The 22,872-nt window shown below is 43.9% G+C and overlaps 1 protein-coding gene across 1 annotated transcript; it reads right to left on the bottom strand.

Annotated features, from left to right (window-relative positions):
- Positions 1 to 898: 898 nt before the first annotated feature.
- On the bottom strand, positions 899 to 14,671 carry LOC147526310 (lipoxygenase homology domain-containing protein 1-like). Its single transcript, XM_086629210.1, has 7 exons — positions 14,641 to 14,671; positions 11,524 to 11,684; positions 10,133 to 10,219; positions 6,710 to 6,845; positions 4,771 to 4,967; positions 1,532 to 1,664; positions 899 to 930 (listed from the first exon to the last, which is right to left on the bottom strand). The coding sequence occupies exons 1-7, from the start codon at positions 14,669 to 14,671 to the stop codon at positions 899 to 901; spliced, it is 777 nt and encodes a 258-aa protein (XP_086485336.1).
- Between the last annotated feature and the right edge of the window lie 8,201 nt (positions 14,672 to 22,872).

The following is a 22,872-nucleotide window of genomic DNA, read 5'->3' as shown; positions in this document are numbered from 1 at the left end:
TTTTGGGCATAAGGTCTTGGGGCTTCTTTCTGCCTCCTTTTTCAGTCCCTGGCCTGAGGAGAACGGCCCACGGACTCTGGTGCTTCCGACCCACAGGTGTAAACCTCAGGGGAATGTGCTCATCACTCCAAGATGAGGGAAGACACCCAGTCGTGCAGCCATGTAAGGAGAAAATTCAAAAATCTTCAAAATGAGCCAGCTGCACGGTGCAGATAGACACAGAAATATCTCGGAGGAGCCTGAGCAAAGCAGCTCTTCACGCGGACACTTCATGTCTAGCTTGTCTAGGACACCTGTCTAGCTTGCTTGCTTAACTCAGTAAAACATATGGTTGTTAAATATGTATCAAAAGGCAGCGATGACAACGCGGTGGTTTGTTCTCTGGAAGGGGAGAGACTGGCTTGCATTTCACAACCCAGACGACTTTGCATCTGCTGCTCCGAGCTGTCTCCCCGGTGAGTTTGCTCTCTGATGCGACGTGGCTTTAGCAGCACAGAGAGGCTGGGGCTGGCTCCTGTTTTGTATCTGGCTGACTCCCCTCGTTATGGTAGAGTTCTTCTTGATTTACAGTGACAGGAGACAAGGAACCAGCTTAGAGGTTTTACCTTTGTTTGTAATTTAAAAATAATTGTGTTTGCATTCTACCATTCCCCTGGTCCCCCAGGAGATGACTTTTCAGAACAGGTAATTGATGTTGTCAAGTGGAGCTCAGTGAGCTTCCGTCCTACAGGGTGGACATCCTGAGAGGGCAAGTGGGACTTTACAGGACACTGAGCTACACTGACTTTAGTCTCTTGTGTTTCCACCCAGTTCTCTCTAGTCTGTGCTGCAGTGTTGAGGAGGACCCTAGTTAGTGCCAGGACAGGTGGTGCATCTCGTTCCCCACGGGTAGCCTCAGTTACAGCACATTTCTTTTGGCCACTTGGTTGTCTAGGAAAGAGAAGAATACATTATAACTCACCCATAGGGGTAAGTTACAGCCCTCCGCTCCACTGCTGTCTCTGCCTGAATGATATGCATCTCCCTTCATGCAAGGAGCTCTCAGGATGCCAGCATAACAATTTGACATTCTCCCAACACAAAAATAGCATCCTATCTCTCCTGGAAAGATGGGATGTGCATGTGAGGGACCAGAACCTCATCCCACACATGCAATAAAAATAGCAGATGGCGGCCAGTTGCAGAGCATGTTTCTGCAGCAGGTAATTGCAGCGACCCTGGGTGTGGCACTGGAAGGTTGGATTTCACCCTTTGGAAATTCTCTGCGTTACTGAGCTAATTGCTGGGAAGTTCATAATTCAGATTGCTGTGTCTTTGGTAAGGGCAGTTAACCATATCTTAAACCTCCCAATCCACACACTTCGCTTTCAGGCTCAGCAAAAATAAATGAATGAATAAATAAAAAGGATTGAGCTGTGCTTAGAAAATCCAGCCTTGGAACAGCTTACAAGTCTGGCAAATGCAAAGATGGAGGCACAATTTGCAAGCATTTTTTTCCAGTACCTGTAGCAGGGGAATTCCACAGCCTCACTTTCTGGCTGTCCTTCTTCCCTCACTATCACTTTGGCAAGGTACCAGCCACTGCTTCCTCCTTTGCCATCATGCCCTATCCTCACCCTCCTCACCTGCTTCAGCGTTACTGCTTCGACGAAGAACTCATCAGCCTTTGAGAACGAGAAGAAAAAAGGTAAGGCAATATTTCTCCTTAAAAGAAAACAAACAACCCAAATTTATTATTGCAATCAAACCAACATCACCAGCATGCTGCAAGATGATTCTTCAGGAGACGAAGGAGAAAGTACAAATTAATTTACCAAAGAATGAAAGCTTGAATATTTGTGCTAGATGTATAACATTAGATTCACAAATATATGATCTACCAGCATTTTAAATCTCCCACATCATGGCATGCCCTCCACAACTGTAAAAAAAGAAAAGTAATTTGATACAGAGAGGCACGAAACCCAAGTTCAAACCCCTGCTCAGATATCAGCTTTCTGGGAAACCCGAGGTGGGTCACTACAGACAAAATCCACAGAGGTATTTAGAGGTATGTTCAAAGACATTACCCCGTGTTAAATTCAGGTGACATGGTCTACTGAGGACAATTTAACTTCAGCCATTTCCTGGCTTGCAAGCATTGGGAATGGCACAGGGATATTTCCAGCTGCTCCATCAGTTGTCTTCACAGGTTGGTGTGAACCTTACGCAGCAGATAAATACCCTTAACACCCCTCAGGAGATGTGAATTTTGCTTTCTTTTACTTTCTTTTTTTTTTTTTCCCCCTGGAAAAGGGATGAAATTACCAACCTACAGATTAGCCCGAGTGATGGCCCCTCAGGACCAGAGCTCTGTTACCCAAGAGCGAACTGGGAGCAGTAGTTCCCAGTGGCTGAAGGAAAACAGATGTATTAAAAGAGCGAGTTACTCCTCTGGGAATCAAGATAGACAAGTATCTATGACACATGGACAGATGTACTTGCATGTATGGTAAATACCTGTGTAAATACACAGCATATCTGAAGCATATAGACTAACAAACAGACACGACTGCTGTGGTTACCATCTGGCTGAGATGCCTCGTTAGGTGAGAGAAAGCTAACCAAACACTGTGATTCATTTGTTCTTCATCTCCCAAAAGCCCATGAAGCACGTGTGGTGGTAATATGTATCCAGCCAGCTCAAAGAAAGTGTGGTGGAAAGGCAATGCTTATTTAAATATTCAAATTTATTGAAGCAGTCATAATTTTCCCCATCATTCAGGACTCCAAATTGACCTTTAAAATAAAGACAATTAAAAATACTAAACGTACTACCACTCTTTTAAGTGTTAATGATAGGCTTACATACATGGACAACTGTTACTTACGTACTCAAAACCTGAGGAATTGGAGATTAAAGTATTAAAACCTCACTGAGCCAGTCTAAGTCAATGGAAGTCTAATTCATTAGGCCTGATGTTCATCTTACTTATTAACGGTTGATATAAACTAATGAGTAAGTAAGTAACTAAATGGAACCGCAGCAGGGCGAACACCTAATTTAGAGGCATCTTTAGATTTTGCTTTCTATACAGGCTGTTAGTTTGCATCTGCAAGCAAACTTTTCAAATTAAATTGGTAATCAAGGTACTATTGGTTTAAGTGGCTGTAGATTAGAGACTGCACTGACTTAGCTACATTTCTTTTTAACAGAGTGTCTGAGTTAATCAGTGTAGATACACTCATTCAGTCTCTTGAATATACAAGTTCTTAGTTTGTCAGGATCAATCCTTAAACAGCTTCCAATTCGTTCTCCAACATTCAGCTCCTCATGCCACAAAAGCAGTTTTTCATTAACAGAATCCAGTTTGGTTTATATCATCTGGATACTATTAATCACATGAGCTGATTTCCAAAACTATTTTTCCTATTTTGTATTTTCCCCTTCATGCAGTTTACCCTATAACTCATTTTTGGGTGTAAAAATAAAAGAGTCATCATCTATGTTTAAAATACTTGTCTCTTCTCTAAACCAAACTTCTCTTTTAGGAACTCCATCCAAACGGCCTTCAAACCACCACCAAAACATTACTCATTTAAATCCCATTTTGACAAAACATGACTTCACCAAATGACAAATTTATTTTTTTTTACAGCTTGGACCTGTCTTTTAAAAGTCAAAAAACTATAATGTAAGTTCTTAGGTAAAAATATGATGTTTGCAGTGTCCGTGTCCGCAAATCTTTAAATAATTTAGAAGCAGACTGAATTTTCCCACTATGTAAATGCCATGTGTTTCCATTGTCAGGTCTTACAGGCACAAGAAAAGTGAAAAAAGTTCTTTTAAAGTCTAAAATCTCAGTGATTTCAGTGAAGAATTGGAAATTCTGAACACTTAAAGGCAAATCCAAAGTGTTAATGCATAGTTCAGAAGCCTAAATTCCACGGTCAGTTTTTAAAACGTGATGTCCTTTTATCCTCATTTTTTTTTCCATTCTAACTCTCCAATCCAATAACGACACAAAAGATGGGAAATCTGCAGAGTTCTGTGTTCAGACTCTCAAAATCTTCCCCAGGAGGTACTGATTACATTTTATCAGCTTAAGCTGGGCCCTAGAGATCCAGATGTGCCTCATAATTGAATACATGTTAAGCAGGTTGACCCCACAGATCAGATCAGCACACTATTCGCTTGTTAATGCTGTGAGGGCTTTAACTGCAGTTTGACCTCTTCATTATCTCCAACTTTCCATAAAACAAGCTCGGTCTTCAGTTCAAGTCATTTCCACCCCCCTCAATCCAGAACACGGGCACACAAAAAACATCTTGAAAAACAGACTGAAAGTAAGATACAAAAAAACTTAGTGCAGCATGATTGAGGGGAGACTGAAGGAAATGTGCAAACCCCCCCCATGGCAGGGGGGTTGGAACTAGATGATCTTTGAGGTCCCTTCTGACTCTAACCATTCTATGATTCTATGAAATATAAAAGAAACTCACTGGGCTTTCAGTTCTGATTTTCACTTTAAATAAGATGCTTTTTCTTCCTTTGCCTCAGGAGCCAATTTTTTGCCATATTAGAGGGAGAGAAAAAGAGCTCTTGCTCTTGGAAGATGGTCATGTTTCCTGGAAGCCTTCCCCAATCTGAAGATGCAATTTCAACAGTCAGTACTTAGCTGGGGAGCAAACCAAGACACTCTTTAATGAACATGCCGATGTCAAGAAAGGGCACACTGTCCCTAAACTAAACCTGCCTCCAATCACAACCTGTTAGGATGCTCTGCAGACCTGATTTAAAACCCATCTCAAGGAGCTGCTGCATGAACTTACGTTGCCTTTTTCAAATTTGTTGACAGTGTTGATGCAGTTGTAGAGAACGCGCTCTCCCGTGTCCCCCTGGTCACCGATGAGGCAGACGAAGACGTTGGCATCTGTGCCGCTCCCACTTACCGTCCCAGTGCAAACTGTCACCCGGTATTTTATCACTGTGGAGACATAAATTAATAACACAATTTCTGCAACACGATTAATTGCCATTAGAATTTACTGCATTTCCCACAATCTTGCAATTGATATTAAGTGTTCATACTTCTAGTTGGTGCTTCTGCTGAGGTATTGACTTTTATGCTTACACGTCATCGACTAGGAAAATAAAAAAAAATAAAATAGCAAGGCCTGAAATGTTAAGAAAACCCATAAAACCCCTCCAAAGAAGCACATATAATGTCATTCCTTTAGAGTAAAACCTCATGAGTCAGGATGCATAACCTCCTGGGGGCCCCAGCCTTCCTAACAGGGTCTTGGTAATGGGGGACCAACATGTTGGGGAAAAAAACCCCATGACTTTCAGCACCCAGGGGCGTTGACAGGCAAACAACAAGACTTAAAAAGGGCTGAGCGCTCAGGGACCTGAGGCATGGACTTTTCATGTTCAGTTTATGAGGCACGACAAGCCCCATCAGCTCCACCTCCTTGGGACCCTCACAGTGCAGGAGGCTGTATTGCATCTTGTCTCCTTGTCACCTTTGAGATCTTTATTCAGGAATTTGCTGGGTGGATTTCAAGCTGCCACCTTCCTCGCCTCACCCTGAACTCATCTCTGCCCTCCCATCCCATTGAGGGAAGGATTTGCAGAATAAATTTCACAACAAAGAACCAGCCCACAGACCAACCTTCAGGACAGAGACCTTCTTTTCCAGCCTCAGGGAGGGATAAGAAGCAATACTTCCACCCTCCCTCCCAAACCATCCTGCAAGCCCAACACGTGGATGCTGCATCCTGCCTCCGCTCAGCACAACTGCTCCTCATGGGAAAGTGCCTGCAATTGAACTCAAGCAGCCCTCTCCACAGTTGATTAAAAATACATTTCAGAACCAGGTTTATTTACATTTTAATAACATTTGCAATTACAATTACTCTTCCTCTTCTGAGGAACTGCTCAGCTGCATGCAGATCACCGAGTTCATTGGAAATTTCAGAAAACAGGAGACTCGTGGTCTACAGAGTGTGGAGCCCTATTGAATGCTTTGGTAAACATAAGAGAAATGTCAATGGCAACCTTGAGATATTCTGCTCTGCAAAATTCTCCCTCCAAAGTACCTTTAATGCTTGTGACACAAGGTCAAGATAGAAGTGACCACTTCAGGAAGCCAACACAGGTTCTGCAGCTTTCCTTAATTAACCCTCCAGTTCAACCATAGTTAACCCAATAAATATTTCAAATTGCTCACACGTGCTGAAAGGTGCCTATGCTCTTGCACAGCTCTTCTGTGCAACTTCCTATACATTTATACGTATAGCTGCATAAATGTGCGTATTATTAAATAAAACTTAAAATAAGCCCAAAAAGTATTGTTAAATTTTAGATTGCATTTCATCTAAGCTTGCTTTCCACTACCATCCCGTCAAACCTGGCGTTTCACAATTTAAGGGAGACTGGAAAAAACACAGGTTTGAAAAAAAAAATAAAAATACAGCTCTGGAAACAATTGTTCTGTGGCCAGGTCTCTGTCATCTCCCACCACAAAGAAATCTGCTCAGAATAAGAGCCTGGGATTTCTGAGGCTTCATGCAGCTAACGATGCACGCAGAAAATACTGCAGAGAGAAAGTGCCAGAAAGAGGAGCTAATTGAATTGCATCGGTCTGCCTGTGCATCCCTTACACAAAGAGGGTTTCTTTCTATTCTGGTCCTAAGCGAGCCCCTGCATGGAGCCCGTGGCTCTCACCTGGCATGACTTCAGTCACTAGAGATCCCTCCGCGGGGAGCTCCCGCACGATCTCGTTGTCGTCTTCATTTATATCTAGCCAGCGGCCGCAGTTGAATGAGTATTTTTCTTTTGTCAGCGTTTTCAGCAGAGTTACCTTCATTAAACCAAAACACTGCGTGAGTTCAGAGGCTTAAAGACAAAAAAAGCAACAAGCTCCTGACAGGTTTTTTTTTCGCCTGGGAAGCAAAAGTAAGTCGCAGCAGAGAAATAACACATATTAATAACGGGACCGTCATTCCGATGTGCGCACCGCAGCGACGGAGAAAGTCTGTCATAGCTGATGGTTTTTTGTTCCTCTTTTCTCCAATCACTCCACGATGCTGTGAAAGTTTTGATGGATGCTGTGGCTTGTAGTAATTGCTCATTGTAGGCTGCTGTATGAGCCCACAGAGAAAATCGTGGATGGTGCATGCACTGCTGGTCCCCGCAGCTCAAAACCAGTGCACGGCGCATTTAGAAAACACCCAGAAAATGGCAACAAGAATGATGAAAGGCCTGCAACAGCTTCCAAAGGAGTAATGAACAAATAAAGTAGGGCTCAGCAGATGGCTGGAGAAGCGGGTGAAGGTCTACAAAATCACAGGTGCCATGGAGAAGGCAGAGAGGGGTCAACCACTCACCCTTCTGCTACAAGAAATACAGGTCATCAAATGGTGCTTGTAGGGCGAAGTTCAAAGCAAACAAAAGGACACAACCTGTGAAGTCCTTGCCAAATGCTATTATGGGTGCTAAAAATTTACTTGTTCAAGCAGAGACTGGAACTTTCAAACAAGTTGATGGAAGAGAAACCTGTTAAAATTCTTCATATTTAGTAGATTTGTTCAGGAAGCAAGTCTCCGATGGGAAATAGTTGAAAGCTGGAAGAATATTAGGGGAGAAGTATCATAAATGCCTGTCCTTTTCTTGCTGTTCTCCAACCATACATTTATGTGACACAGGAGAGAGGCTGTTGGGCTAGATGGACTTTTGGCCTGACCAGTATGGCTGTTCTTGTGTTCCTGTAATAGGAAACGGCAGAAAACGTTCTGCCCCAACGTGAAGCAAGCCTGGCATGAAATGTGTGAGGACTGGAACAAGTTAAGGCTTCATTTAAATTCCGAGGTACCAAAATGGATGCACGAGCAATGGGATTCATATGCCACGAGCCTGATGCATCCAGAAAATACCAGACTGGATGTATATGGGCAGATCGATTTCATGCATCTTCATCAAGTTTGCTTAGACAATTTGGCCCAAATGAATCCTAGACACACTGTCAGATCCCTCTTGTGCTCCGTGAATGCAATTTCTGTGCAGGAAAAGAGGACATCCCGGAGCAATGTGTAGCTATGGAAGGTCTAAGCATTCTTGCTCATCATCTGTGAACCAACTAATAGAGATGATTGCAGCATTCTGAAGTCTGACCAGCACTCTCTTTTCAATAAAGACCACAGCCAGGCACCTGCCCCCACCATACGGTGAGCACGGCAGCACTTGATGCCCTCTCCCCCTGGACAGCATGCTTTCACAGCTCCCTGACAACACAGGAGAGCAGGACCTGTCAAACCACATTAGAGCCAAGCGAGAAAAATCTCTAAGTGGCAAACTGTGGTTTATCATTGCAGCTGTTTATGGCTGCGCAGCAAAGGGTGTTGTTTGTTAAGTGCAGAGAACATCTTCCAAGCTCTGCAGGAGTATGGGTGCAGCTTAGAGATGAACTTTAATGAAATACAATGAAATTTAATGAACTACAACAAGGGCAAGTGTAGAGTCTTGCATTTGGGTAAGAACAACCCCATGTACCAGTACAAGTTGGGGACTGAACTGTTGGGGAGCAGCACAGGGGAAAGGGACCTGGGGGTCCTGGTGGACAGCAGGATGGCCATGAGTCAGCAATGTTCCCTGGTGGCCAAGAAGGCCAATGGCATCCTGGGGTGTATTAGAAGGGGTGTGGTTAGTAGGTCGAGAGAGGTTCTCCTCCTCCTCTACTCTGCCCTGGTGAGGCCGCATCTGGAATATTGTGTCCAGTTCTGGGCCCCTCAGTTCAAGAAGGACAAGGAACTGCTGGAGAGAGTCCAGCACAGGGCCACAAAGATGATGAAGGGAGTGGAGCATCTCCCTTATGAGGGAGCTGGGTCTCTTTAGCTTGGAGAAGACGAGACTGAAGGGGGACCTTGTTAATGTTTATAAATATGTAAAGGGTGACTGTCATGAGGATGGAGCCAGGCTCTTCTCACTGGCATACAATGATTTCATAGATTTCATAGATTTCATAGATTTCTAGGTTGGAAAAGACCTTAGAGATCATCCAGTCCAACTGTCCCTAATCTCCCATTAAACCATATCCCTAAGTAGTGGACAAGGACAAGGGGAAATGGATATAAGCTGGAACATAGGAGGTTCCGCTTAAACATGAGGAAGAACTTCTTCCCAGTAAGGGTAACAGAACACTGGAACAGGCTGGCCAGAGAGGTTGTGGAGTCTTCTTTTCTGGAGATGTTCCAAACCCGCCTGGACGCGTTCTTGTGTGATCTGGTCTAGGTGGTCCTGCTCAGGCTGGGGGATTGGACTAGATGATCCTTTGAGGTCCCTTCCAATCCCTGACATTCTGTGATTCTGTGTAACTTGCTGCCTTGCAGACCCAGGTGAGGGCTGGCAGCACCGTAGTCATTGCTGGTGGAACAAAGGAAGTGTGACTGGAGATCAAGCAGGTCACCCTTTTTGTCTCCCAAAGAGCACAGTGCTGCTCTCTCCTGCACAGCGTCCACAGGCTCCTCCAGTCTGCAAGTGTCCATCTCCTGCAACGGGGCCATCAGCACTTCGGGCAGGTTATGCTCCACTGTACAACAAGTCTCTACCATAACCAGTTTCCAGTTACGACCTCCCTATGTAGGCCACAGAAGGAGTGGGTTTGCCTCTCTGTACACTAATGATGTCTAAGAGTAGGAAACTTTCTGAAGAAGGGAAAACATCCCTGGCAGCAGTGGAGGCGGGGGGCAGGTGTGGCTACAGTGATCTGACAGTGGAAAGATGGAGAAAAGTGCTTTTCACCATCAATCTGGGCTGTTGGAGCTGCCATTTCCCATTGCTCTCATTTCCCATACATAGTTGGGCTGAACTGAGAGGGAAGGGAAGGAGAAGGAATTTCCTCAAAGAAAACCACACAACAGATCCTTCTCTCCCCACATATTTTTGCAAACACTATAATGTGCTCTCTTCACATCCCGTTTTCATGTAGGATTTCCACTTCCACCCCTGGACCAGCACCGTCTGCCAAGGCAGGCACCTCAGGCCACAGCACATCGCATCCCTGGCTGGGAACACGGTGACCCGGGACCGACGGTGCACACCTCTGTGACCAGTCTGGCTTTTCGGGTCTACCTGCCATTGCCATGCCCTCACCTTGTTCAGATGCCAGCCAGCAAAGGGATTTCTTTTCTCATGCCATATCCGAAGCTTGTAAAATGTGCCCAGATCAGGGAGCTCAATCTATAGAGGGGGAAAAAAGGTGCATTATCCATTTCTGTGAGTCAGCAAAGCGTGTACACAAAGGACACCTTCGAACATCCTTTAAGAGTCAAATCAGAGAGGAATCGAAAACTAAAGTAGAAGACCAATTATGTTCTTTAAAAGTAATAAACGCTACTCCACTAAGACAGCTTGATGCCTCTCTTTTCAGGAGAGGAGAACACATAAGTGGAATCCAAACACTTCTCATCATGAAAGCTCCTTGAAATCATTCCTCCCAGAAAGAACTAAGGCCAGTTCTTAAGCTTCAGCTCTTTCTCAAATAGGGTCTGCAAAGCACAGCCACGCTTCCTCCAGAAGGCATCTTGGAGAGGGACTTTTTACAAGAGCATGTAGTGATAAGGCACGGGTAATGGCTTTAAACTGAAAGAGGGGAGATTTAGATTAGATCTAAGGAAGAAATTTTTCACTCTGAGGGTGGTGAGGCACTGGCACAGGTTGCCCAGAGGAGCTGTGGATGTCCCATCCCTGGAAGTGTTCAAGGCCAGGCTGGATGAGGCTTTGGGCAACCTGGTGTAGTGGAGGGTGTCCCTGCCCATGGCAGGAGGGTTGGAACTAGATGGTCTTTGAGGTCCCTTCCAACCCAAACCGTTCTGTGATTCTATGATTCTATCTACGGCTGCTGGAGAAAAGGGGGTAAATATTTTGGCTACAGCATGCATTAAAATCCTTTGTTTCTCAATTTCTCTCTGACCAGTCCCCAGTTAACTTTTAAACACAAGAAGACCCTTCTCAGCCTCCAGATTAAATATACTGTTGAGCTCAGCCCCAAGCATTCATGAAGGCTCCACATCCAAGGATGCTGAAGACCAGATCACCAAGGAGAGGACACACCACTGCTAACTCTCCTGTATATAGCTAATGACCACTTAGGCACTGAGGGAAAAATAGATAAATTATTAGCTTTAGAGAAGCATGGTTTAAATGAGTGGAGCAATCTATAACGTGAGTGGGGCTGTGCCCAAGGGCGAGACTATTGGCTTCGGGAGCCGCAAAGGAGATGCAGCACTCAGAACCACCGTGCCTTGAAGTCATCACCATCTGAACATCCAGGAACACCAGCCTAAACCCAGTTTGGAGAAGACAGGTCAGATCCACAGGTAGGGAAATCATTTGCAACACCATCAAACTGACTGACCTCACCTCCACTTCAGAAGGATTTATTGAGGTAAAGATCTCATGCTGATGATTTTCTGTACAGGGCTGACGCTTATGCCCTGGAAAAAAACACCAGGCCAAATTTACCACTAGCACAAGATTCATACCATGAACTTGTCAGTCTGTCCAGTTTCAAAGTTGTCTGAATTATTGTCCAGCTTCATCTCATCTGACTTCCCTTTGTCTCCGTAAATTTGGAAGAAGATGGTGGCATCTGTCCCTGCATTCTTAATGTCACTTGTCCAAATCCACAGAGACCAGGGGCTTTCTACAAAGAAAAGTTCAAGACATTTTGTTTAAAAAGTAATTTTTAAAAGTGTCATGGTAAAAGACATAATTCTCATTTTTTCCCCTGGGTGGTAGAGCTGGCAGGATGGTACGAAAGAAGGCCAGAACATTTTATCCTTTTCTGTACAAACATATCAGCTGATACATGACATAAAGGAATGAGATTGCCTGGAAATATAAGTCTTTTTTCATTTAAAATAAAATGAGAAAACCCATAAATCATGACTTTCCTGGTAAGCCATATTCTTCTATGTCATACATTACATGGTGCTCCATCTCTGTAGTTTCAGTATACTTCTCCAACATCTACAACTCTAGCTTCAAAGACCCTTTCAAAGCCAGGGAAATACTGCCAGCTTTCTTTTTGTCAATGAGGAGTCTCCAGTTACTTGTGTATGGTGCAATGCAGCTCCAGGTAGCTCCTAAAACTTGTCTGGAACAAGGAGGAGTTTGTTCCTATCCAACAACCACCTATCACTCCATCATGAACTAATGAGCCTTCCTGATCCTGGACCAGTTACCCCAGATATGCCTTTTGCAGGACAGGCTGGCTTGGAGCTCGTTGAGGTATCTCTAGCCAGGCTGCATCATATAGGGCAGACACGCTCAAAGCAATGTAAAGATATTTTTCAAAAGTTTAAAAATTGTTTAAATGTCTAAATCCCACCTGACTTCGGTGCGCACTTGTGTTACTCTAAGTGACATGCCCAAAGATCATGGCAAAGCTACAAATTTTTTCTCTTAAGTCTTCACCCAGCATTTTGGCTGTAAGAGCAGCCCATCTGCAGCAACTTTACATTGGCTTTCATATCAGAGGATGGTTGCATATATAAAGGTGACATTATTTCCTCTAAAGAGCCCCTCATCTGCATTCTTTATTGATAATAACACGTTTCACTTCTGCAGGCCTTGCAGCACCTCCAAGAGAAGGAACAGGTTTCTTTCCTGACTCAGACATCAGTTGAATTATTAACAAATCCTAATGAAAGAATTGCCAACACTTTCGGTATGCCTGAGCCCACATGAGCACGGCTTGACCTTCAGAGCCCAGAATGGAATATAAAAATACGATGACATGCATATAAATTAGATTTTTGCTGATCTGCTCAGTGTTTGGCTGTAAAAAAAAGGCAACAGCTACTCAAGAAAATGAGGGGGGAAAGGAAACTCTATTTTAGAAAAAAATTTGCCCTTATTTTAATAATATGCAAAATGTCAATGGCCACTCCCTTTTGAAAGGCACCAGGAAGTTTTATCTGGGAAGAAATGAAGCTAAGGGGAGTTTGCGTATGGCACGTGATATAGCAGCCTGATGTCCCTGGGGAGAAGAGCAAGGACAATTCAGGCACCAGGATCTTCTCTCGTCTGTCTGGTTTGGCCTCCCTGACCTTTTGCTGAAGGAAAGAAGAAGAGGAGTGATGCATGCAGGGAGGGTGAAAGGGGGACTTGTGTCAGGATTAAATGCTGATAGAGGGTTGTTGGGGAGAAACCACGCAGGGAGAAACGTGGGTGAGCTAGGTCTGCAGCTGCCAGAGCAGACCAGGCACTTCCCCAAATACCCATCATCATCCACCCAGGGCTTGCTAGGCACATTCCCGTGTCCTGTCCAAATGTGATCCAGGCAGTTCGGAAATTCTTGGAGCTAGAGCAAATATTCCCCAGGGCACAAACACCAGGGAGGACTAGACCTGACATGACAGTTTCCAGGATAACATTCAAGATAAGGGGGGGAAGAATAAAAAAAGACCCAGTATCAACACAAGCTACACGTCGAGCTGCAACCCGCCAGGGAAACAGCCTGCGAGCCCTGCGCCGGGAGCCGTTTCACCATGGATACCCAACGAGAGGGCGAACCAGGCTTTGATCAGCCCTACAGAAAGGGACGGTCCCGCGTGCACGGGGAGATGGGCGAGATGACATAATAGGTCTTTTCTAACTCCAAGTCTTACGCTTCCATAATCTGGCAGCTAAAGGTCACAGATTTCTCAAGGCTAATGCTCTCTGCCTATCTCCTGCGCCGCGGCAGCAGGGGAATTAGCCTGTCAATAACAATCAGAGCTGATAATAGAGGGTTAAAGGTTGCAGATGCTTTAGCTAAATGGGCCGAGTCAGAGGCGCAATGTGGGTATAACACCGACTAACATTTAGAGAGAGAGCTTATTTAAATGAACTGCTGTTTAAGCAGGAGCCCACCCGAAGCATTCGGATTAAACTGTGTCTATTATACTAATTAAAACGTTCTGCTTGCACACACACACTGGTGCAGGCGAGACGGCAGCCATCCGTTTGGCTTGGTGCGAAACCAGCCAGCCAGCCAGGTCGGGTGCCGGAGCCGTGTGCGGATGGATGAAGGCTCCGGCACGTTGGCCTCCACGGCGCGGAGCAGCAAACGTGTGCCATCGCCTGCCTTGAAAGAAGAGGCTTCAACTGCAGCACTCATGTGCCAAGGGAGGCGCATTTGGCAGCGGGACAGGAATAGGAGCTGTTTTCTTTCTAAGGCCAAGAGTAAAAAGGTTGAAGTTAGTGGGGAGAGTTTGGCTTTTCTTCCTGTTTCCCCCCAGATTTGTTTTTCTGTTATATTGAGGTTTTGTTTCCATCTGCAACAGGGGAGCTTTGCTTCTGTAGTGATAAGAAACGTAACCTGGCTTGTCTGCAAAAGTGAGATGGCAGCTGAGGCAGCCCTAAGCCCAGTGAACCTAGGAAGGCTGCCACCTCCAATTACTTTCCTTAAGAAAACGAGTGCAAGTCTTCAAAATATTTTAAAACTTTCACTTTAAACTCCCCAAACCAGGATGTTCAAAGCTGAAACTGATGCAGGACTCCATTCACTTGAGCCTCTACTTGACCATGGGTCTACCAAGTTTTGTTGCATGGGTGGCATGCATGGTGCTATCATGTAGGGGGGTCACAGGAGGCTCCTGGGCACTTGTACCTACTTTTCAGTCTTCTCTGGCGTAGGGAAACCATTTCATAGAGCTCCCGCTCTATAAGACCGTCTCCTTCATCTTCATCCAGCCATTTCCCACATGGGAAGGTTTGCTCAATACCAGTGAATGGGCAGTAAACCACCACCTAGGAAAAGAGATTGGGAAGGTGAGTTTGAGTATTCTGTTACTGGCAGCCCACAGGACCTTGACGCTGAAAATTTACGTAACCAAAGAAAAGACAGAGCTGGAGATCTTGGTCCTGCTCTTAAAATCAAGTTTTCTGGACCAACATGAACTGGACTGGTTGCACAATTCCAAATTTGGGGTGTGTTTAGGACCCATCTGTCCTGTTATTCCCACTTTTCGAGAAGTACACCAAAATGGGCCAACTGAGAAGAGGCAAAACACCACAGGGAAGGGAATGAGAGCAGGCTATGTGGCTGCAGGAGTCACTGCTGTGTCAGTGTGCAGCACATGTCCTGCACCACACCGATGCACAGTAGGGTTTTGCAAGAAATGCAAGATACAAAAAACCTTCAAACACATCCTAAGCTGATTTTGTTTTCCAGGAAAACTATATTTCCTCACAGCTTCAGAGTAGACTGATGCCTCCCTCTCCACCCTCCCATCCGCTCCTGCTGATCTTGTACACAATCTCACATCACGCATTGCTCCACTACCTCCCAGTGACAGCGGTGGCCAGTAACTTTTTTTTGTGAGCTCCAAAGCAGTGTCTAAAAACTTCAGGAAAGTCTGAGTATAGATGATAACTTTGAAATGCCCAGTGCGATCCAAAGCTGCATTTCTGTCTAGCCCCTTGGGTGAACATCCGAAGGTGCTTTTGGTGGTGAGCGAAAAATAATCTTTATCTTTGTGACTGCAAAGGGGCAATCAACTCGATTAGCAAGTGATTGACTTATGCATCTAATGTGCCTTTGAGGCAATCAGCTACTACCATGCATTATGTATAATATTGACTTGTTAAACTGGGAATATTGTCATCCAAATAGAATCAGATTTTTTGTTGTTGTTGTTGTTGTTTAAAAAAAATATTTTGTTTTTGAGGTCAAATTATGATTAGGAAGCAGTCTGAGAGCTGCTTACAAACAACTTGGGTGGATGATCTACTTAGGGATATGGTTTAATGGGGATTAGGGACGGTTGGACTCGATGATCTCTAAAGTCTTTTCCAACCTAGAAATCTATGAAATCTATGAAATCTATGAAATCTATGAAATCTATGAACATAGTCTCACCTTCTCACAAAACCAGCCAGAACTGACACCACAATTATCATGCCCAATGGTGACTCTGCTGAGAGGGCTGAGAAGAGCAGCTATTTCCACGTTAAAGAGATCCGTCCTGGCACGTTCAAATTCACCTCCTTCCAAGAAAATCTTCCCACTGTTCTTTAAGCCTTTGGAGCCGTGGAGGATTACATGGATCTTGGAGTTCGTGCCAGCTCCTCTGATATCACCCGTCACTACAGCAACGTTGTAGACAATACCTGAAGGAATCAGGAATTTGGTTAGGAAGAAAAGAAAGGAGTAAAAAAGACTGAGAGTAATAATTTTTGATTGGATTTACACTGGGCCCTACTGTTTCTCACTGGTCTTTTTAGTATTCGACCTATACAAAATGCAAAGCTTCATTTGTTTTTGTCCCACAAAGACCTCTGAGACAACTACAGCTACCTTCAGACTGCCCAAGAGAAGAAGGTTTGTGGTGACAAACTCCCTGTTGCATGGCTCAAAGGCAAAAAAGGTGTTTTTTTTTTGTCACCATGTGGGGATAATTAGGTGAAGAAAGGCAGAAAACTGGGTTGGCAACTAAGTCACTTGATTTTGAGAGGTATCAAGCACCAGACATGTTTAGATGTTTAGAGGATGGACAGGTGTTGCTTTAAACAGTGGTGGCAAGATCTGAAGCATCACAAAACTCTAGAAATGTGGGGTCAGCAGCTGGAAGAAACAAAAATGTTTCTGAGAAGAAGTCTATATGCATAAAAGTTCACTTGTTTGTTTTGTTTTTTTTTTTTTCTAGCTCTAACTGTTGGTCTAAGAAAGATAACACTTCTTCCTACAAGCCTTACTTCTCAGAAGGCTCATTGACATGTCTATCTTGGGGCTGTGTCATGGCATCAAATAAGGAGACACCTCTGTAACCATAACAGTGTTTTAGGGAGCATGTCTAAAATCATTGAGGTCCGAGCTAAATTCTTCCTTTGCTTAAAACACCCAGAAATTTCAACAGGGACTTTGGACAAAGTAGAAACTTCAGAATGCACTCTCTTCTAAACAACTCTCTCTTTCTTTGAAGTTTATGTTAAAAATTGTATCTGAGGATGTTTCACTGTGCATATATCTTCAACAAAACTCATGAAAGCAGGGGAAAATTGCACAGTCATGAATGGTAAAGTAATAAGGGAAGCTTTTAGTAAGTTGTATTTTTTCAGATTTTTTCCCCCGTCTTCCCCTAGTTTTTCCCAATGTGCATCCTGCAGTCAGGACTCTGCTCCCAGACCACTTTCCTCCTGCACATGCAGAGGGAATACAATGACTGCAGATGTCGAAGATCATGTGATGAAGAAAAGTTGTTATGTGCCTAGTCTAAATGTTTACCTTTATGGTGATGAATAAATACAGGCAGAATACTATCCAGATAATCTTCTGCCTCATAGTAATTTATTTTACTGACTTTTCATCCAGGTTTCTTTTATGAAAGACGTAACTTTTGGTTGTCTCTGCTTTAACCATGTTGGATAATCAAAATTTGTAGTTCCCCAGCTAAGAACCTGAAGTGGGACATTGGTGACTGTGGAAGTAGCAATCTGCACTCTGAAAGCTGGTGAGTGACTTGCTGAAGCACAAGCCAGCTCCTTCATCCTTTGCCCATCAGCCCCATATCGAGGTGCATCAGGTAATAAATCAGCAGGTAGGTCCCGCACAGCTTCTCCAGTGAGATGCGGAGGTGGGAAATGTCATGGTAGCTTCGGGACCCTCACACAAAACTGGCTGTCACTAGCAGATGGTCGACTGCAGGTCTGCCTCAGCACAAGGCATCCAACCTTCTAAAGAAAACACCGCTAGTACCATTAATTAGCATACATTTCCCACAATGGATTCAGCCCATGACTTCACCTGTGGCTTCGGTGCCCCCGACAAGAATGTCCCTCTGGATTTTTCCGTCGTCTTCATCTAAAGCAAACCAGCGTCCAACTGGGAACTGGTACACACATTTATTGCCGATGTCTTCAATGATCACCTAAGAGAAAAGGAGCAGCACTTTGCAAAATACACGTGGAAAGAGCAAAGATGTTACATGAGGGGTGACAGAAGAGCAGAAGCTTAATGTACACACTCTTACCTGATATTTACTGTATTCAATACTCTAGCAGATCCCTCTCTGCTCCCTAATTAGTACTGATAGAATTTCAGACAATCAGTGAGTAAAAAAACGGCGTTTTGCTTTTCTTTTTTTATCCAGTGAACTCAATCTGTATCTCTCGCAGGGTACAAGACCAGATGTCTCTGCTAGCAAGACCAGCTGGCTGGTCTGTCTTCCTTCTCTCCAGAGCTCGTTTGCTGGCTACTCTTCTCCATCAGCTGAATGGTAGCTCTTTGTTCTGCTTTGGGAACAGGCCGTCTTCTTTATCCCTCAGTTTTAGAGCCTTATTATAAAATCATACTCAGGAATTTCAGGACAAATCAAGACCATTGAATCAGCTTATGTGACCTAGTAATATCATGTTATCCCGCTCAATCACTCCAGGATGGAACCATTACAGAGACAGTCATGACACTCTGTGGTAGGAAGAGTTTCTAATGTGGAAGGATTTGGCTCTTGGCCCTGCTCTAGGGACGTATTCTACTGACACAAGCCAGGGAACAATCTTCCCCTTTTAGCCAGTGTTACCCACTTGAAGTTTCTTGCACCTCCTGCTGAGGCATTTCTTACCAACATCTTCTTCTGGGTTCTTGAAGCTTGCCATAGAGTTACTGCAGTATTTTAAAGGAGCAGTGAAGAGTACTGAAGATTTTCAGCCAGAAAAGAAGAAATCAGCAGCTTATGACTCGGAGAAAGAGTATTCACTATTAGAGATAAAATGTCATTGCCACCTTTCTCTGCCTTCACAGAAAGCAGGGAGAACCTGAAATCTGTCCTTTCTGATAGATTTGAGAAACTATTCTTTGGGAATCAGAGCTTCCCCTCCTGTCACTCATCCTACACTGTGCTGTTGCCTGCAGCATTACTAATTCTTGTTGTACCTCTGTAGACATGGACAGCAGTGTCTGCCAGGGCTGGGATCGTCAGCGTGAGAGAGCAGTGCTGTGATGGAGTGTTAGAGACTAAAATAAATGAGGTTCAGGAGAAATATTGACACTCAGATTCCCCTCTACCAGCTGATTCTCTTTGGGTTCCTGTTAATATCTTTAATCATAGACTTGGAAGTGGAAAATCAACTCTGGATATAAGCCACACTGAGAGCACAAGAAACATGAGAAGAACTCCTAATGATGCTTAGCAAGTTCATCTGGGAGTGACAACTCTAGAGGCTCCAGATATTGGAGAAATTAGAGAAAAACATCTACCAACAGTAGACGATAACTCAGCTATGTTTTATCTCATTCCTTCAAGCTTCCATTTGAACTTGCAAGGCAAAAGTTGCCTTTCACTTAATCACAAACATCTCCGTGGTTCCTGTGACAGAACGTCAGATTAATGTGTTGACTACAACTAGCCACTACTTCAGGCTCTGGGTCTATAGCAACCTAACCAACATCAAAAACCATGTCATGCAGATTTCATCTGCAATGTGAGAATGAGGTTCCTTTTCTATGTGGGTTTTATTTCCCCCCCCCTGTTTATTGTAGATAGCACAACAGCTCTGTTTTTCATCTTCTGCATTTTTCGTGGACAACCAACATAACAACTTTTAGTGCAGCGTATGGTGACGATGGAAAAGCATGTGCCAATATTTGCATTTGTAACACATCAAACCACACTGTTACCTAGGAATTAGAAATGTCAGGTCAGATCTTCAGTGGATTAAAGCCAGCTGTGTTAAAATACAGCAGCAGAGGAAAGAAAATGAGATTAGAGGAAAGAGTCATAGATTTCTCCTTTTAAAATATTCCTTCAACCAGTTCATTAAAAGCTGCAATACCTTCATGCCTTACAGCAGGAGATTAAAATGAGGAGGAAAGTGGAAGAAAAGGATCTTTGTGGCAGGTATATCTTTTTTTTTGCTGGGCAAGCTATAAGTCTTTGTAAATTTCCATTGTGAACAGACTCAACAGATATTTCTTAGGCTCTGTTATCTCTACCATCTCAGTAATGAGTGAAGGCAACAGAGTGAGGGGGGGCTTGGAGGACACGGCTTGGAGAATTTGGTCTCCTCTGTGAAAAAAAGTGCAATGGCTGAGACAGAAGCAATATGATTAGAGCAGGCAAATTCAAGTCTCAACAACTGGATTTTCTCACTGCCATGAGATGTTTGACAATTTACCTAAACCTAAATCTGCTGGACCTCATTTAGATGCACCACACTGACGTGCACCAGGCTGTTGCCAGTGCTTCATCCGCACCTCTTTGCTCTGCAGAAAAAAATAAGTGCTGGAGAGGATACTTCTGGAAAGGTGAAAACATGATTTGTACCTTTCTTGGTCACCAGGAACCTGTATGGCCAGCAAACATCCTTGCATTTCTTTAAACATCTCAGGAGTAACTAACCTTTGCGAGGAACCAGCCAGCAGAGCCACCCTTGTTATTATGACCTATATTAATTTTCCTTAACCTCCCCAAATTGGGAGCATCGAGTGTGAACTTGTCCTCTGCTCCCTTTTCAAAGTTGTCTTTGTCATTGTCCAGTTTTCTCACACCTGGGAAAAAAAAAAAAAATATATGAGAATCAAGGAGGAAAGAGTTACTGGCACATGCATGTTTTTAAGTGAAGAAATGTTTCGGAATGTCACCACTGACTGAATCAAATATTCTTCAGGTACCAGCTCTCTGCACCCAGGATTCAAGGTGAAGGCAGAGGACTTTATATTCTAATAAAAAATGTACCTTCTTTTGAGCACACAAAAACCAGGTTTTTCACTCGAATGTTCATGGTTACTTACAGCTCTCAGAGTTTTCGGATATATATATCCAGATGCATCTCTTTTTCATTCCACCACATTTCCCTTTTATTTTTAATGTCTTTAAAAATCTCCGAATCATTTAAAAAAGGCTTTGGTCACAAGCTGCGGATTTTGACATTTCAGGACATAAGATTCTTTGCTGCATCACACAGGAAGGATTTATTTTCAGATTAGGATCCAGCCGGGGGTATTGCCTTTTCCTGATCTCACAGGAACTCGCTTTTATGAAAAATATCAAAGCGCTGACCTGGGTTACAACCAGCGCCGTTCCTGTGCGAGTGGTGCTGCAGGGGGTTTGAACCTGTCCGAGACACCAGTCCAGGGAAAGGTGTCAGAGGGGAATTCATCCCGCTTGCCTTAGAAGTGGATGAATCATTTTCTAGGGGTGTTATTCCTCTGCATAGATATGACAGAGTGCCTGGACAACCGGCTTAGGTTTACACTCCCACTTTCAGATGTCTCCAGCAAGATCAGATGAATCCCCTTGTAAAAATCTGGAGAATTAATCACGGATGAGACCTATCCACTAAGTTTCATAATCTGTTCAAGGACACTTGGCAGACATCATATCATTATTTCTTGAATTTGACAGGATATGTGCAGTATAGAAGAGAGACAATGTTTGCTCTCTGGGTCTCCAGGAATTTCCACCCGTGACATGACCCAGAAAGTTTGGTCTGGGCACTCTTTTATTATTATTCAGTTAAAAATATTTTTTGAAAAGTAAATTCAAGTTCCTAGACCACTGTTGTAATACAACCTGCATTAAAAAAAAAAAAAAAAGTAAATAAAAAAAGCTCCCATCATTTATTTAAAGCCAGTTAATATAAACCTTGGTTAGACTATCTTTCTAAATGGCCATGCAGCCTCAGCTGTAACCTGTGCCACACTGGAAGGACAATATTGTCTGTCCAGGGACACAGAAAGATGGGAAATGCAGTTCTCACTGCATGCAACACTGGTATTGGATCCCTCAGTGTACTGGGACGTACTGCACCGGTGGTTTATGCTGCATTTTCTTAGACTTTGGGGTTTTTTGTTGGTAGGTAACTGCTGTCACGCTCACAGCCCAGCCACGACGGCTGCTCCGCAGACACAGCTTCCAGGAGCTGTGGATGTGAGACACCCCAGAAGCTAACAACACCATTTGTTGTGCCTTTCACTTAGCCAAATTACTCTGCATTTGCCAGATTGCTGCTGTGTGTTGTTCAGATCGCAGGCCTGCAGAGCAGGAAGAAATATTTTAGGAAATGATTTGCATTTGAATACCTGTGTCTCCTTTCTCTCCGAAGATATTAATGAAGACATCCGCATCCGTTCCGCTGCCGCTGACCTCGCCAGTAAACACTCGGACCACGTATTTGTTGACTGCAAGGAGACAGGCAGAAATCCCAATACATTAGTAACTCCATGGTTTGATACAAAACACAGTACTACAAACTGTGCTGATGCTGTCTCGAAAACATGTCTGATCCATGGCTCCTGGATCCTGTACACTGACCCTCTCCTCTACAAGAGGAATAAAATCCATAGTCAGAGCTCTGACACTGGGTATTCACTGCCCAGAGCAAGAGGAACAGGTCACTCTGTTCCTGGCCTTGACATTGAAAGTAGAAATAGATGAGAGGAAGGTGCAAATTTTGATGTTGATACATGGCCATTAAACGAACTTGGACCTACACACCAGCCTTGCTTTTTCAGACCATCCATGTCCTACAGAGCCAGCCGTCCGCCCAAGCTCAGACCTGACCCCTCTGGTCTGAATGCTCTCCTACAGCTATTTTTGCAGCTTAGCTTGTATTAATCCTGGCTGGTGACAAGAAGTATTTTGAGGAAAGGTCAGTCACACTGCACAAGCACAAAAATTCGAAGGTGACCACCCTGCTACTCTGCCCAGTTTTTAAAAAAAAAAAAACCATCCAGTCCTTTCCATTTAATGGGGAAACAGAAAAAAAAGACCAGGAGCTGTGACACCATGAAGCTACATCACATGTGGCGCCAAGCAAAGCAAAAAAATCATGTGGGTGAGAGACACCACGAATGTTTCACATGTGCCATGTCAGTGAGTTTGAGAAGCAAATTCTTCAGAAGGATC

This window comes from Tauraco erythrolophus, chromosome Z, assembly GCF_009769465.1.
Source record: "Tauraco erythrolophus isolate bTauEry1 chromosome Z, bTauEry1.pri, whole genome shotgun sequence".
NCBI classification, from domain to species: Eukaryota; Metazoa; Chordata; class Aves; order Musophagiformes; family Musophagidae; genus Tauraco; species Tauraco erythrolophus.
Note: the sequence above shows the minus strand (reverse complement) of the source record. Positions and strands in the feature narration are given on the sequence as shown.

Coding starts and splice junctions, on each gene's coding strand:
- LOC147526310 (XM_086629210.1), bottom strand. CDS start 14,671: ATGGTTTCCCTACGCCAGAGAAGACTGAAAA. Junction 6,846..10,132: donor CTGGCTGGCATCTGAACAAG/GTGAGGGCATGG, acceptor GGTTTAATGAAG/GTAACTCTGCTGAAAACGCT. Junction 931..1,531: donor GGAAGAAGGACAGCCAGAAA/GTGAGGCTGTGG, acceptor TCTCTTTCCTAG/ACAACCAAGTGGCCAAAAGA.